The sequence below is a fragment of the Sus scrofa genome, chromosome 8 (genome assembly GCF_000003025.6).
Source record: "Sus scrofa isolate TJ Tabasco breed Duroc chromosome 8, Sscrofa11.1, whole genome shotgun sequence".
Classification (NCBI taxonomy): Eukaryota; Metazoa; Chordata; class Mammalia; order Artiodactyla; family Suidae; genus Sus; species Sus scrofa.
Genome location: NC_010450.4, coordinates 83,484,787 through 83,501,894, shown reverse-complemented (window position 1 = coordinate 83,501,894; position 17,108 = coordinate 83,484,787). Strand labels below are relative to the sequence as shown.

The window sequence follows — 17,108 nt, the reverse complement described above, 5'->3', positions numbered from 1 at the left end:
GTGATAAATGGAATTTTGATCCAAGTCCATCTCACAATGGATAGAGTGTAATCTTGAACACATCGTGTGGTTATTTCCCTATTCCTGCATGCAGGTTTGAAAAAACAAACAAACAAAGAGACAACTAGAAGAATCCTCACATAGCTTCCTGAATGATGGCTGTTACATATGGTAAGAAGCCAAAAGGAAGTTTCTGGAACTACCAGTCCTTTCTATATTAGCAAACCAAAGGTATACCACATTTCTGAGAGGGATCACAGAGATTAGTGATTATGTATTAGTGATTACATATTAGTAATTTATATTCTGCCCATCAGAAGAACTCAACAAGATTTGGAAGGCAGAAGTGAAGCAGAGCCTGCATTTCTGTGCTCCTTTCTACTCTCTGCTGACAAGAGTGATCATGGAGAGTGTGCTGGCTGAGACCCAGTGACCAGTCATGAGCTTTGCAGGTGTTAAGAGCCAGAGCAAGGTATCTGTTTTGTTGGTGTGGATCATAGCAGACATGGCATTGATCTGGATCCAGCAGCAACAGCAGTAGCTTTCTAATCATGGCAGTTTCCTGATTATGACAGTTACCTGCTGTGACAACTTACTGACTCTGGCAGCAGCCTTATGATTCTGGAGCCAGCAGCTTCCTGATCATAAAGGTGGCAGCAGCTTCTCTGCTGGCCCAGTTTTGTGACCTGGGGGAGTCATTTCTGAAAGCACAACCTAGAGTTTTCAGCCTTCTCAATAACTCTAAAGCCACTAAAAAACTTCTGATAAATGCCTATCTGCTTCATGGTCAGAAAAGATTCTAATATTCAAAATGAACCCTGATTGATATGCAGAACATGCATGAAAGTTTCTCTAGGAGTGTAACTGTTGGGTCATGGTAGAGACAGTTGGCCCTCTGTATCCATGGGTTCCACATCTGTGGATTCAACTAAGCCTAGATCAAAAAAACACCCAATTCCAGAAAGTTCCAAAAAGCAAAACTTGAATTTGTCACACACCATCAACTATTTACAAAGCTTTTATATTCTCTTAACAATTATTCACATTGTGTCAGGTACTATAAGGAATCTAGAGATGATTTAAAGAATACGGGAGGATATGCATAGGTTACATGCTAATACTAAGCCATTTTTGTGACACTTGAGTGTCTATGGTTTAGGGTATCTGCTGAGGTCTTGGAATCAATCTTCCCCAGAACTGTATACATTTTAAACTTTACTAGATATTACCAAAATGTACTCCAAACTGTTGTGCCAATTTGCATTTCACCAATATTTGTCATTGCAACACTTTTAATTTTTGTTAAATTGATGGGTACAAAAAAGGATCTTGTTTTAATTTGCAATTCCCTGATAACCAGTTTTTCATATGTTGATTGCTTCTTCAGTTTCCTTTTTTAGTAAATTGCCTGGTAATATAATTTGTTCATTTTCTGTTGAACTGCTTATTTCTTTATTGATCAATGTGAACTCTTTATATATTATGGTTACTAAATCTTGGCTATGGCAAATATCTTCTATTTAGTGGCATGCATTTTCATTTTACTAATATTATATTTGCTATACAAAAAAATGTTCACATTAAATTTATCAAGCTTTCTTCCTTCACTGTTCATGCTTTTTGTGTCTTAGCTAAGAAATCCTTTTTAAATGTCATAAAGATATTTTCCTGTTTTAAAAGTCTTGAACTTTTTCATTTTTGTCTCTAATAAATCTGGAATTTATTTCTGGAGATCTATGAGACAGAAATGTGATTTTATGTTTTGCATATGAATAACCTATTATTTCATTAGTGTTTGTAAATAGTTTGTCCTTATCTCAACTAATTTTAATGCTACTTCTGTCCTCTTCCAGGGTTCTACATACTCACAGGTCTTTTTCTGGGTTCCCTAATCTTTGATTCCTTATTTTCTATACTTGCAGCAGTATCAAACGGTCTCAGTTTTTATGTTTTGATATTTGGTAGGGTAAGTCACAACATTATTCTCAAAAATTTTCTTGGCTATTCTAGGCATGAAAGAGGCTATAATTGCAGACTACAGAAAATGGGACAGGTTAGAAGGTATCACATGACTCACTATTAAACAAATAAAATACTACCTTCTAGATTCTGTCAATATGTTCTCCTTTGACTAAACTTTTTATTTTAAGTGTTTGACTTTCAACTTAAATAACTTTTCATTCATACTGGTTAACAAGTAATGACACATAACTCATCAAGGAGATGAATTTTTTAAACTCATGTTTTCATGACCATACCATTCCAGCGCAAAGAAGAAACCATATTACAAAGTGACATTTTCAGTCTGTTTCTCTCTGAGTTTACTAATTTCCTTCAGTCCCAAAAAGTGTACATGTATGGACCTATGCATATCCAGTTCATCTTTCAATTCACTTTAGCTCTGAGGAAACAATTTTAAGAGAAAGTCTGTTTTTCATTTAAATTTAAGAGTGATTCCACCTTTACACAAAGCCCTTCATAGAACTGACTCATTTAATGCTTGTAATATCCATATGAAATAGGTGTATATAGATTTGGTTTTTATCCTTGGTTCCCGTTACAGAGCTCTTAAAACCTTTGTAATTTCCTGAGTGATAAGAGCATCTTTTGTTATAATATTTACGCTTTGTACAGAGTTCCTAAAACTCTTGGTATTTCCTAAGTGATTGGAGTATCTTTGTTGTTCATAACAAGTCTTTTGATCACACCTGAGCTTATGCTACAAAGCGTCAGGTTGGGGCTGGGCCACCATAAAGTGATAGCTGTCAGCCCCTGCCATGAATCTTTTGGAAGCAGGGTCAGGGGGTTGGGGGTGAGGTGGGGCTGGAAGTTAAGGCCCTGTAAAAATTCTTAAATGAAGAGCTGTGATGAGCTTCCAGGATAGCGAGCTCAATTCCATAGGGATAGAAGCTCCTGCACTCAGGACACTTCCAGAGCTCACCTATGGACCCCTTCATTGGGCCATTCCTTTGTTTCCTTTATAATAAACTGGGAAACATAAGTAAATGTTTACTAGAGTTTTGGGAGCCATTTTAGTATATTATCAAACCTGAGGAGGGGATTGTGGGAACCCCCGATTTATAGCCAAATCAGACAGAAGTTGTGGGTAACTTGGAGATCCACCATTAGTGATTGGTATCTGAAGTGGGGGGTGGTTTTCAGGGACTGACCTTTTAACCTGTGTAGTCTGTGCAAACTCCAGGCTGTTCGTATCATAACCAAGTTAACTTTTAGGACATTAAGTACACGTCCACCAGAGAACTAAGCTGCATTGTTATGGCAGGAAAAAAACTCCACACATCTAGCACCAGAAGTGATCTGTGTGAGAGGGTAGAGAAACAGTGATTTTCCAGAAATAGGTACTAGTATTTCATGCCCATTATATAGAAGAGGAAAAGAAGACACAGATCTTAAGTATCAGGGCAAAGGTCTTCCCTGTTAATAAGTAACAGAAACAAGGCTTGAACCCAGGCAATGTGGGTTCACTTCCCTTGTAACCACTGTAACTCCTTTTGTCTCTCATTAAACGAATGATCGCAGGGGTTTAGAGTTACAACTGAAGACAAATACTTATGAAGGAGAAGAAAAAAGAGCTCTTAAGACTATGTAACAAGAGGACATAGTTTCAGCTGAAAAACAAACAAAAAAAAGAAGAGGACTTGATCTAATCTGAAGGGAGTGGTCAGATAGGGAAGGTTGCACTAAAGAGGAATATATAACCTGGGAGTTTCCAATGAGGCTCAGTGGTAATGAACCCAACTAGTATCCATGACGATGAGGTTCACTCCCTGGCCTCACTCAGTGGGTTAAGAATCCGGCAGTTGCCAGGAGCTGTGGTGTAGGTCAAGAATGAGGCTCAGGAGTTCCCATCGTGGTGCAGTGGTTAACGAATCCGACTAGGAACCATGAGGTTGTGGGTTCAATCCCTGGCCTTGCTCATTGGGTTAAGGATCCGGCGTTGCCGTGAGCTGTGGTGCAGGTTGCAGACGCAGCTCGGATCCTGCGTTGCTGTGGCTCTGGCATAGGCTGGTGACCACAGCTCCGATTAGACCCCTAGCCTGGGAACCTCTATATGCTGTGAGAGCGGCCCAAGAAATGCCAAAAAAAAAAAAAAAAAAGAAAAAAAAGAAAAAAGAGAGAGAGAGAGAGAGAGAATTGACTCAAAATTTAAAAAAAAAAAAAAAAAGGAGACTCAGATCTGGGGTTGCTGTGGCTGTGACATAAGTCGGCAGCTGCAGTACCAATTTGACCCCTAGCCTGGGAACTTCCATATGTCACAGGTGCGGCCCTAAAAAGACAAAAGAATAAAAAAATAAAAATTTTAAAAACATTTTAGAGAGAGAAATATGCAAATTAAAATCTGAAAGGTGAGGAGGATTTAGTTCCATGAAAGATTTTTTGTTCATTTGTTTTTGACAAGAGTGTGGGGATAGTGAAAAGAAGCTTCTAGGAAAAGGGTAAATGCAAGGCTACTATGGTGCCTTTAAGGAAGCCAGTGCATCTAGAACTCAGACAGAATCAGACTGTGGTGTGAGCTGAGGTTGGAGTGGTGGGAGTGGTGGGCCTGGTGGTGGGCATGGGAGCCCTGGCAAGGAACTTGGATTTGATCCTTCATCCCCATGGGCTTTTAGGTCAAAAGCAACAGGAACAATTTGCGGTTTTAAAAAGGTGTACTAAATACATTAAAGAAGGAACGATGCTAAAATGAAATTAATAAAGGAAAATGTTTAGTAAAGATTTCTCTAAGTAATTGCCTTTATTAAAATTTTTCTGAGAAGCTCTAAATTTATCATCAAATTTTAAACTTCCATGGAACCACAATAACAGAGACTAAAGAGCAAAGCCTTAGGAGAATTCATATCAGACTTTCAACCCAGCTGTTCAACTCACTCACCATATGATTCAAAGCAAGTTGGGCCATTGCTATGAGCCTCAATTTCCTCATCAGTCAAATGGGAATAATATTTACTTGTTGGGCTTTGGTTAATACAATTTTTCTACCAATGGGAACCCTCTAAGACTTAGAAATCTGGTTGAATTTGGCCCAACCCTTCAGCCTGTGACTGCTAAAAGCGCTTCCCACAACTTGTAACATCCAGTGTCTCATGGCCATAATTATCTCTACATTGATATTTCTGCACCCACCAGACAACCTCAGCATATCAGTCTGGAGGGAAGCTCAGCCCCTTTGCAGGTGAATCAAGTTTCCTGATCCAGACGTTTTATAAACTTCACAAATGTACTTGAGGTTTGGAGGAAGGGCTCACCAGAGCCCCATGGTGTCCCACCATCTCACCAGATCCACCTCCCATCTCCTTCTTTTCCTAGTCCCCCTTTCTCTCTGGCTCAATAATGGCGACCAAAAAACCCTCCCTCCACTTACTAAGGGTAGTTATGCCTCACCTATACCTCTAACTATCTCACCTGACTAGTCACTGAACTATTTTTCCAGAAAGACAGATTTTTAAGAGAAATTCTGGTGAATTCTATTTTTTGCATTCCACTACATGAAAATTTCAAAATCATTCACTATAGAGAGTAGCTATTATTATCAGTATTATTATTATTCATTGGTGCAGATGTTGTTTCTTAATACATAGAAAAACATGCCTTTAACTCTTTATTTAGGTTTTGGAACTATCGTCTTACCAGAGTCTCTCTGGTCCAAACGAGAGAATGACTGCCTTAGCTTTGTTGCCCAAACAAGGAACCTCCATTGATAATGGCTTAAAAAAACAAAGGTTTATTTTTTCATTGACATTTCACAGGCATTCCAGGACCGTTGCAGCTGTATTTTTGGCAGGGGTTGGGCTGTGGCTCTGCTCTGTGAGTCTTCACGTTCTGGAACTCAGGCTAAAGAAAAACCCCTATGTTGGACACGCCAATCTCTCAGCAGAGGGGAAAGAAGTTCAAAGTGATACGCAATGGCTCTCAAGTGTTCTGCTTGAACATGACATATATGGTGCCTACTCACATCCTACTGACTTAAGAAGTCCCATTGCTAAGTTCAATGTCATTGAGACAAAGTGGAGAGACTGAATACACAAGTGCACAGTTGCCAGACAATGCAATAAAATTCTGACCTACAAACTCAGCAACAACCAGCCTGGGAAGCCAAACCACAACATCTGTAGCAATGGGTTCCAAATGGTCAACATTTGGTCAATGACTGTCAGATATTTTTTGCCCTTTTTTTGCCCCTGCTTCCATCTCAGGTTTAACCAGAGAAGCCAAATATACTCCCAAACCACTCACATAACATTCCCCATTTGCAGTGAGCTTGCTTCCACCTTCTCCATGCCAACAATCTCAATCAGCCCACCTGAAGTCTCCCCTTTCTTCACTAGAAAAGGCTCTCCTACTCCCCCCACTTGTCTTTGACTCTCTGCCAAATGCAAGTGATGAAGGCTGACTGCTTTGCTATGTAGCAAACGCCAAATAAATAGCCTCTGTTTGTTCTCATTTGGGTGGCCTTTGCTTATTTCCACAAAATACACTCCTCCTAGGATGGCAGAGTAGGGTGGGGAGGGTTCCCGAAAATCACATGGCAATGAATGAGGAGGAATGAATCATCTTCTTTGAGGAAAAGGGAGACTAAATAGCAGGGGGACAATGGCACAGTCTGCTGCAGTTTACCCTTGGGATCACAGAGAGTTGCTTTCCTCCCCTCCACATGTACAGTTCCATCCAACTATGAAGCACACTTGAAGTCCAGGATCACTTAATACTCTCTATCCCACTCTAGGTATATCTTGTCTTTGTTGAGAAATGTATGGACTAAAATACAAGTTATATACACAAGACCTAGTAGTAGCTTGGAAATAAGATCACAGTAAGAAGCCTTCTTCGGAAAGAGAGATACACAGCAGCCACTTACCAACAGCAAAGCTGACATCCCGGGCCAAATGCTGCAAAGGTCTCTTACTCTGTGATGAGGAAGTGCTCCTGGATTTGACTCTAGTTCTACTTCCTGGATGTTATTCTCCAGTCCATTTTCTCCATGGGTCTTGCCTCTGCTCCATAAGAGGCGCTTCCTTTGTCATTATTCTCCTTGACTACATCTGCAGCTGAGCATAGTTAAAGAAAAAATTATTCTGACACTTGTGAAAATGAGGAGGAAGACTTTATTCAGGACTATTGGAATAGGAGAGAAATTGGGCTCAGCTTGACTACGGCAAGGACAAGTAGGGATTTATAGTCAATGAGCAGAATGAAGGGATCAGTGGGTGACAAATTACAAGAGAAAGACACCAAGGGTGGGGTGATTCTTGTTAAACTGACTTAACAGGATTCTTGCTGAAGGCAAGCCATGGTGGCCAGATATCAAGAGTGGGAGATGAGGAATTATTTGATCTAGATACTGAGGGTGACCAAATATCAAGCATGGGATGGATCCTTGTTAGAATTGGGCGGGTGAGTAAGGAAACTACTTAAAAAGAGAGTTCCTAAGGGTCTTTGCCAGCATCCTTCTCAAACTGCTTTCTGCCTGTAGATGTTTAGGGGCCCAAAGGTTTGCTTTTATATCTTTTTATCGCCGAACCTGTGGCCAGGGGTCAAATCAGAGCTGCAGCTGCCAGGCTACACCACAGTCACAGCAACCAACATATGAGCAACATCTGCAGCAATGCCAGATCCTTAACCCATTGAGCCAGGCCAGGGATTAAACCCACAATCTCACAGAGATAAAGTTGCGTTCTTAACTCACTGAGCCACAATGGGGACTTTTTTTTTTTTTTTTCAATTTAAGCTGACAGCTCTTTTGACAATCTCTCTTTTTCTCTGTCTCTCATACGCACATACACAAAATACCGCTGGCTTTGTATCCATTTGATTCCAGGTAGATCCATGTGCCAGTAGCCACACCTATAGTTTTCAAGGCCCCACCCATCTCCCATCACAAGAAGTTTGAGTTTATTGGTTTCTAATAGGATAGACATGTCCTCATCTCTTTTCTCTGAACCATTCTGTCCAGCCAAGAGGGAACACTGTGATAGGTTCAGAGGTTTTAACAAGTGGTATGGTAGCCATGCCCCTTGATTTATTCTTTGACCCAAGACTAAGTTTTAATTGGACACGGTTGCTCAAAGAATTTCTAAATTTTTTCTTTTACTGGTAGATGGAAGAAATGGCTACATATTCCAATCCTGCAAGTCTCAACACTTCTAAATCCTCTTTTTCCTCTCATCCCTGCTTGGCTAATTCTTTCCTGAGCTCATTTCTTTTTTACAGTTTCTCTTCAAATGCATCTAATGGCAACCGTGGCACTTCAGTGATATTCTGTTTTAACGCAAGAAAAGGAGAGCAAATAATTGAGGAAATAATAAATGACCACCTTGGTAAAGAATAGAATTTTTGAGAAATAGTGTTTTTCTCGCTTAATTGACAAAGCAATTAATAAAGTTAAAAATCACCACTAAGGAGTTCCTGTTGTGGCACAGCAGAAACGAACCCAACTAGGAACCATGAGGTTGAGGGTTCAAACCTTGGCCTTGCTCGGTGGGTTAAGGATCTAGCGTTGCTGTGAGCTATGGCGTAGGTCACAGATGCAGCTTGGATCCCGCATTTCTGTGGCTGTGGTGCAGCTACAGCTCCGATTCGACCCCTGGCCTAGGAAACTCCATATGCCATGGGCGTGGCCCTAAAAAGCAAAAAAAAAAAAAAAAAAAAAAAATTATTTAAAATAAAACATTTTTTAATTTAAAAATAAAGCAAAAATAAACAATAAATCACCACTAAAACTTTGATAAGGAGAAGAAGGGAATAAAACAGACTGTGATTTCCTTTTGCTCTTGATTGCTTTCAGACATAAAATGTAATATGTCATGGAATGGGTGGTCAGTGGGGACCTTCTGTATAGCACAGGGAACTCTGCTCATTATTCTATGATAACCTGCATGGGAAAAGAATCTGAAGAAGAATGGATATGCGTATATGTATCACTGAATCACTTTGTTGTACAGCAAAGATTATCACAACCTTGTATATCAACCACACTTCAACAAAATTTTTAAAAATGGAAAAAAAAGTATACTATGTCATTTGGAATAAAAGAAAACATGCTCCCCATTGACTCTGTTCACGTTGCATTCCTAAAAGCACCAATATGGGGTTGAGGGGGGCATTGGGTGGCAGTAGAAGATTATAGAGTCCACATTTCAGGGACATAAGTCTGTTCCTTCCTCCTACAACTTACTAATTTTCCCCAGCAGACCACGTAATTTCCTGGAATAGCGTGCAAACAATAAGGCCATGTCTACTTTTCAATAACAAAAGTTCTCAAAGCAGAAGCATAGTCTGCCTACAGATGAGTAGTTAAATACCCAATTGCCCTCTATGTGAGTCTTTTCCTATGATTCAATGTTGCGTGCAGACTCAATCTTCATAACAGGGCAGCTGTTAGCTTATATGCACCTTTGTGCCAAAGAGGGGAAAAAAGGTGTCTTCTCAAAGTGGACAAATTAGAAAAAGCACCATTAAAAAAAATGCCACTACTTTCCATTTGGTGAAATAGATGTCCCTTTGGGAGAGCACATGGCTTAGCTGAAGAAAGTACCTTTGTGGGATGAAAAAAATGCACCCCTGGCTCCCAGCAAATGCAGCCACAGCCAGGGTTCCAGCTTGGCAAGTGCAACGTGGCTTTGATTGCACCCCCCACTCACCTTCTGGACCAGGCGCCTTTGTTCAGTGCACCAAAACACAATTATGAGTGACAGCCCTGCATTTGACATTAAGCATGGGATGCAAAAATCTCATGTAAAACTTGTCCAAATGAATATTTTTCCCCAATAAATTTCATTCTCAGCTTCTGCAGACCAGCGTTGAGTGGTTTAATTAAACTCCCCACTGACATGAGCTGGTCACTTGTATCCATTCTCTATTGAGAAAGGAGCCTTAGGTAACTCAGTGGTGTGAGCACAATAAGACCTTTCTCTTCCGTGGAGGTAATATGTCATGTTTAGTGCCCTCTAATGGAGTTATTTATACACGTCCTTAATGCAGAAATAAGCTGGTGAGCTGGGGGGTTTAGGGTTCTACTCACTCTCTCTCTTTTATTATCATTTTTGCATTTTCTTCTCCTTTCTGGTTCCATCCTCCACATTCAGACCTTTACCCTTTCTTGCCAATTGCCAGTAACAGTGTACTTGAAAATGTTCACAGGATTTTCTCCAGACACCTGCTGTCAAGGACCATGTGTAGGAGACTTACGCAGTAAACCACCTCTCATTAGGGAGATTTGCCACATGCTATTATAAAGAAGTCATTCTTCAACCCCTTTGCTTCACACAGCATCATACTCAGTGGTGCAAATGTACAGATTATTTCATGTTTCGCAACACTCACAAATGGAGTTTTAACAAAAAATGATCAACAAACTCAGACTATTTACTTTTGGGAGAAGCCAGTGTCAAAGCATAGCAGCAGCCTGGACTGCAATGTGAGTTCTAATTTTTCACATTTGAACAGTATCCACTCTGGCGACGTGTGTGTTCAAAGTGCAGAAAGAGTGGCTGGTGACTTGTTTTTCTTAAAATATACCTCTGCACAGTAGAAGCAGTCATGGGTAATCTAGGGTCACTCATCAGAAGCCACACAAAGTACGTAAAATGGAAAATAAAAATAAATAAATCAATGTTTGAAAAACCTGCTCAGTTCTCAAATTATCAGTATCATGTGAAAATTTGGCTTTAAATAATACTTTTGAGGGGGGTGAAACTTTGTTACAATGAAAGAAATTCATCTATTCATCTAGCAGATGGGAATCAATGTGGTTGGTTATTTCAGTGTAACCCAGTTGAGTTTATATGGCTTTAATAAGAGGGTTATAAATTCCCACTGCACTGTAATCCTCTTGAGGATTCTAAGAGCACCTCAGGCAGGGATGAGCATCCTCCAGGTGTCCTCCTTCTCAACTTTATTTAGTGTGGAGATAACAAGAAGGATGTTCTCAGTTACAAGTAACAGAGAGTAAAATATACATACCATTTTATATAGACTAGATAACCAACAAGGACCTACTGTATAGCACAGGGACTATACTCAGTATCTTGTAATAATCTATAATGGAAAAGAATCCTAGAAAGAATATATACATACAAACATATTTTTATATGTTTCACTTTTCATATATATATATATATATATATATATATATATGAGAATCATTTTTCTGTACACCTGAAAGTAATACAACATTGTTAAGTCAACAATATTTCAATTAAAAAAATTTTTTAAACGTCCAGAAGTCAGGAGGGCTATATGATTGGCTAAGTCAGTGACTACTGACATTATCATTTCTCTCCTTATCTCCACTGTTACTGCTTTTATTCTCAGGCTGGTTAGAAGATGACTTCACCAGTTCCAGAGCTTGAGTCCTCGCAAAATGCAGATAATGGATTTTTCTCTTCTGTGTATCTTTCTTAGGAGCAAGAAAATGTGTCCTCAGGAGTTCCAGCTGTGGCTCAGGGGAAATGATCCCAACCAGTATCCATGAGGATGCGGGTTTGGTCCCTGGCATTGCTCAGTGGGTTAAAGATCCAGCGTTGCCGTGAGCTGTGGTGTAGGTCGCAGACGCAGCTGGATCTGGTGATGCTGTGGCTCTGGCATAGGCCTGCGTCTACAGCTCTGATTGGACCCCTAGCCTGGGACTCTCCATATGCTGCAGGTGCTGCCCTAAAAAGAGAAAAAAAAAGGCAAAAAAAAAAAAAAAAAAGAGAGAGAGAGAGAATGTGTCCTCAAGGCCCCCCAGTTCCTACATCGCATTTCAAAGCCCCTACTGGCAAAAAAAAATGGGATTACCTTTTAAGAGATCAGATGCACCGTTGGAGCTGGGGCAGCATCAGTTACCCCTTGCCTCATGGCTCGGTGGAGTCAGGGGCAATATTTTCACAAAATTTGGTTCTGATAGAAAAGAAGGAAGAAAATAGAGACTAAATGAGGAACCTATACAATCCTCTATGATAGCTAAATCTGCCAGTAGCTTAATTAATCTTAGTAAAAAATACCTCCAAAACTTCTATGGACATCTTGATTATAAAAACAAAAAGCTCTTTCTTCTCAAGAGATTGTCCTATTTTTTTCCTGAGGTTTAATATTAAAATAAAAAAGAGAATCCTTATATATTCCTAGGGATGTACTCATTGAGCCCATTCAACCTCAATCCTAAGAAATTTTTCCCTCACTATCTTTAGAGTAGATATTTTGGCTCCTTGGAAATGCTGGATACTCACCACAGAGAAAGCTAAGTGGATTTATGGTCAATATGAAGACTTAACTGAGAGTCTAAAAAATGATGGATCTTCCACAAAGATAAGGTAAGCTTCTGTCATCTACGATTTTTTTTCTAATGTTACATCTACTGACCCGCATATGTTTGGATCCCATGTAATTATTCTACAAGTTTTTTAAATAGTCTAATGTTTTGCTGCTCAAACATCTTCCTTGGACCAGCAGCATCAGTGTCATCTGGGAGATTGTCTGAAATGTACAATCTCAGGGTCCTCTCAAATCTACAAAATCTACATTATAACAAAATTCCCAGAAGATTTATAGACACATTAAAGTTTGAGAAGCCCTACTTATAAAGTATATAATACATACTTTATAAGTGACTACTCCCTTGGCTCCTTGTGTCTAGAGGACACATATATATAAAATATGAAATCTAGCAACCACAGTGTACTATAACCCATATCATGTTAGCTTTGAGCTTGAGGAACCAAGAAATGAATAGCATGGACTCAGAAAACAAAATTCTTGCTTATCTCTTATCTTTGTTCCATTAATCCAAGTATCAAGATTCCATTTAAACTCACTGACTTATACATGAAGTTGCCAGAAAAATGTCTGATCACATAAAAGTCTGGACATTTGGACATGGATTTAATGATACACAGTGGGAAAACTAAAGAGCAGAACTTGCCTGGAGTCCTTTCTATAAATGCTGGCACCATTTCCACCAAATATGGATGCAGGGCACTATGGAGGCCAACACATGGCTGGTATCCAATAAATACCCCCGTGTTAATTTTTTTAAGAGATAATAAGGCTAAGGTTACAGACTGAAGTTTGTTCCTATGGTTTGATCACTTGGACAAGTACAGTATGTTCAGAGGCTTATCTACCCCACAGTTAGCACACTCCCCTTCTTGGCATTTCTTTCATTTCCTCGAAAAGCCTTTTCTGGAGAAACTTTAGATCAGAAGCCAAAGAAAATTCAGCTCAATTTGCCCTGCTCCCCATGGAGTTCCCAATGACTGAAGGCTTTCATTCCCTTCTCTCCCACATTAATCCCGGCTGTGTGTTAGCCACCATCAGTGTTTCCCCAGGTTTCATGGTGAGAAAGCAGTGAATTTGCTGGGCTAGTCTAGACTAAGTTAATAGGCTGCTGCTTCATCTCATGGGCATTTGTTTTGCTTTTCTTTGTTTGTTGTTGTAGTTATTTTCATTTTACTGCTTTCTCCTGACAAAAAAAACAAAAAAATGTAACCAAAGAAGCATTAAGGAATGGTTAAATCCACAAGTGTAAGATCTATAAACATACAGCCCCCAACTCCTTACCTCCCTCACTTTGCCCTTTACCTGTTCTTTGTCAACTTTTCCCCCAACACCCACAGCTTTTTGTGATATTTCATTGTTCTCCTACCCTCTGTCCTATTCCTGCCTCTCTTCTGAACAGACGACTCTGTCTCCTGCTTCATAGAGGTATTTGAGGCTTCCAGGTAAGAATTCTTTTGGCTCTGACCCACCAACTCCAATTTTTGTACATCCCTATCTTAACTTCCTTTCTCCAAGCTATTCATATCTCATATTCAGACTCATCCTTTTACCTCTACCCTTGATCACTTCTGCAGTAGGTGGAATGATAGTCCCTGAAAAGATATGTCCATGTCCTAACTTCTGGAGATGTGACTGTTATCTTATTTGGAAAAACAGTCTTCAAATATATGATTAAGTTAAGGTTCTTGAGACAAGGGGATCATCCTGGATTGTCCAGGTGGGTCCCAAATTCAATAACGACTGTAGAGAAAGGCAGAGGGAGATGCGAAACAAACAGAAGAGGAGAAGACACAAAGGCATAGAGGAGAAAGCGATGTGAAAGTGGTGGCAAAGACTGGAGTGATGATGCCACAGTCAAGGAATGCCAAGGAAAGCCAGGAACCACCAAAAGCTAGAAGCCAGGGGGCAGGGCTCTCCCCAGGCTCCAGAGAGAGGCGGGCCTGCCGACACCTTAATTCCAAACTCCCGGCCTCCAGAACTATGAAAGAATACATTTCTGTTGTTTTCAGCCACGAAGCTGTTAGTAATCTATTATAACAACCATAGGAACCTAGTGTACTTTCTTTGCCAGAGGAAGATCTTGCTGTACCAATTAGCTCTTCCATCTCCTACACTTTCAATCCTTCCACTGCTTCTTTCCCCTTCTTAGTCATATATCCTTGCAATTTTCCTCCATCTTAAATAACCTTTTTTTTTTTTTCAATTTATGTTTTACTCTGTACCCCTTTCTCTTTTCTTTTCAGGTAAGCACTTCAAAAAATAGTCTGCATTGCTTTGTTCCCTCTCCATCAGCTTCCTCTCACATTTCATGCTGCTACAATCAAATTTCTCTACCTACCACTCCACTGAAATGTTCTTGCAAAAATAACCTGTGTCCTGAAAATTCTCAAGCCAATGGACTCTTTCCCACTTTCTTCATACTTGACCTTCTTGTTGTATTTGATACCACTGCCTCCTCCCTTCTTGATATTAAGAATTAAAAGGTGTAGCTCTCTCTTAATTCTCTTTCTCTCATCTGACCATTCCTTCTTAAACTTCTCTGCTGCTCCTGTTTTCCTAACATGTAAACATTGCTAATTCCCAGAGTGCTTTCAACTCATGGCCATCTTCTCATTTATATGCTCTCTGGATAACCTTGTCTTCTCCTATAGTTGCAACTGACACCCATAGGGATGAACATTTAACCAATTTCTTCAATACAGTTCCTTTCCTGGAGCTCAAAGAACATATAGGCAACTGCTTACTGGCTTTGTGTTGGGGTATCTATCTTAACAGCCCATTAACACCTCAAATTTAATATTCCCCAAATTAAACTCCTTGATTCCACTATCAGAAATTGGTAGAAATATAAGTTATTGTTGGGAGGCAATTCTCCACAGCATTTTTAGCTACATATCTCGGAATATCTTTTCAAGAGTATTAGTATAGCAAGTAACCTTAGAAGATAAAGGCAGTGTCTCTATCTGGGTCAGAGGGCAGCTAGGCTTCCCAAACAGGGAAGACTTGGGCAAAGATTATGCAGCTTCACTAGCAGCACCTTCCAGATTGGACATGCTGTAAAATTTGGTTGTGATGATTTTTGTACATCTATAAATGTAATAAAATTCATTGAGTAATTTAAAAAAAAAGATTGGGGGCTTCCTTTGTATATATAGCGACTGCATTTATGGAAGTGCAGCCAGCCAGCTTATTTCTGGCTAGCCCATAGTCACCATCACCTAGAGACCACTTGGCCACAGGATAGCTATATTCCTAGGCAGGGAGGAGGAGAGGAAATGGCCAAGATAATGAATAAAGTTTGGCAGTGGGTTAGTAGAGGCTGGAGCTGGAAATGTTTGGGGTCTAAGGTCATCAGTTGGAGACTGGCTGAGAGCAAGGGTGGCAGAGCCTACAGATCTTTGGGTACTTCAATCACTGAGGAAGGCACTACTTCTCCATCTCAAAAGGCACAGCAGAAGTCTGTGAACCACAAAGGCCTGACTCACATGCATCAGACTGACTTCCTGCTGCCACAGTGGAGGCTTTCATTTATCCAACAAGGGGTATCACTTGTGTTGGGCACAGGGTCAACCAACTAATAGACAAAAATGAACTTCTTCTTGCACTAAGGTAAGGAAGGCACTATTTGCCATCTCCCATCAAAACTCCAGAACCAATTAAAACCCTTCTCTTCCTTTTATCTTCTCTCCTCACCTCCAGCGTCACATTGATTGACCGAGTCCTGTTAATGCTCTCTCTCTAACACTTCTCATTTATGTCCCTTCATCTCCATCCTCCATCTATGGCTTTAGTTCATGCTGTCATCACTTCATACCAGGACTCTTGTTATAGTCACCTAACCTCTCTCTCTGCCTCAAGTCTGGCTTTCTTCAATTCATTATCTGCCCTGCTGCTAAACCGTTTGCATCAGTCCCCTGCCAAAAACTCTTTGGGGAGGTCCTGACTGTCTACAAGATAAACTCTGTGCTGAAAAATAGTATACAAAGCCCAACACAATCTGCCTTCACCTATATCTCTAACCTTATCTCTCTCTGCTCCCACTGCACCCCCAAAGGCCGTCTTGAAACATCTCCAAACACCCAAGTCCTTTCACACCTCCACATCTTTCCTTGTGCTGCTTCCTCTGTCCAGAACTCCCTTTCTCTTCCTGGTGAACATTTCACTCAGCTTCAGGAAATTCTGCAAGTGTGACCTCCTCTGTGAAGTTTTCTTGACCCCCTTTCCCCCATGTGTTAGGGCCTTGACTGTGTACTGTGCACAATTCAATCATAGCATTGGTAGTCTTTATTATATTTATGAGCTTCCATGTTTACCACCCCCACCCCCGCTAGAAAATTAAAGAAAGAACCTGTCTTTTTGCAATACGTTGCACAGTGTTGAACACAGAGGAAGCACTCAAAAAAACTCTTGCTAATTATGTTAACGAATGAGTGGATAAAAACATGAATCCTCTTTGTTGCCTTAAAGCCATGCTGTGTGCCAGACTGGAACAGAAGGAACATGGAACCTCTTTCTATCACACCAAATTTACACACTGGTAAGTCATTTAAAACATTTTAAAGTAAACAAGGGCTTGTTATGAATCGTAGTATAAATGATGCATTGATATTGAAGGGAAAGTGTTTAAAGAAAGTTTGAATATGATTTAGATCACTTTGGGCTAGAGTTCCCTAGGGCAGACGAATTTAGAGTTCATGTTCCCGACTATTAAGCGTACTTCAGTGTAAATTTTTCAGGAGTCATGTTAGAAGATTACGTGTATTGTGAGTAATAAAATGGAGCTCACAATACAGATAATACTAGCTGGGAAGCAGGGGGTGTGCAGAAAGGGG

The 17,108-nt window shown here is 40.2% G+C and overlaps 1 protein-coding gene across 2 annotated transcripts in view; it reads right to left on the bottom strand.

Moving 5' to 3' along the window:
• The window catches only part of ANAPC10 (anaphase promoting complex subunit 10), a 144,354-nt gene continuing 131,570 nt past the window's right edge, over nucleotides 4,325–17,108 (bottom strand). The window contains exons 5-6 of one of the 2 annotated variants that reach the window (XR_002346353.1): nucleotides 11,797–11,898; nucleotides 4,325–7,067 (exon numbers count right to left, since the gene is read on the bottom strand). Coding sequence is in view for 1 of the 2 variants with exons in the window: in XM_021100318.1 (XP_020955977.1) it covers nucleotides 7,056–7,067 (12 nt within the window). In the remaining variant the exon portion in view is untranslated. The remainder of the gene's footprint in view (nucleotides 7,068–11,796; nucleotides 11,899–17,108) is intronic. The other variant, XM_021100318.1, reaches the window with a different exon arrangement.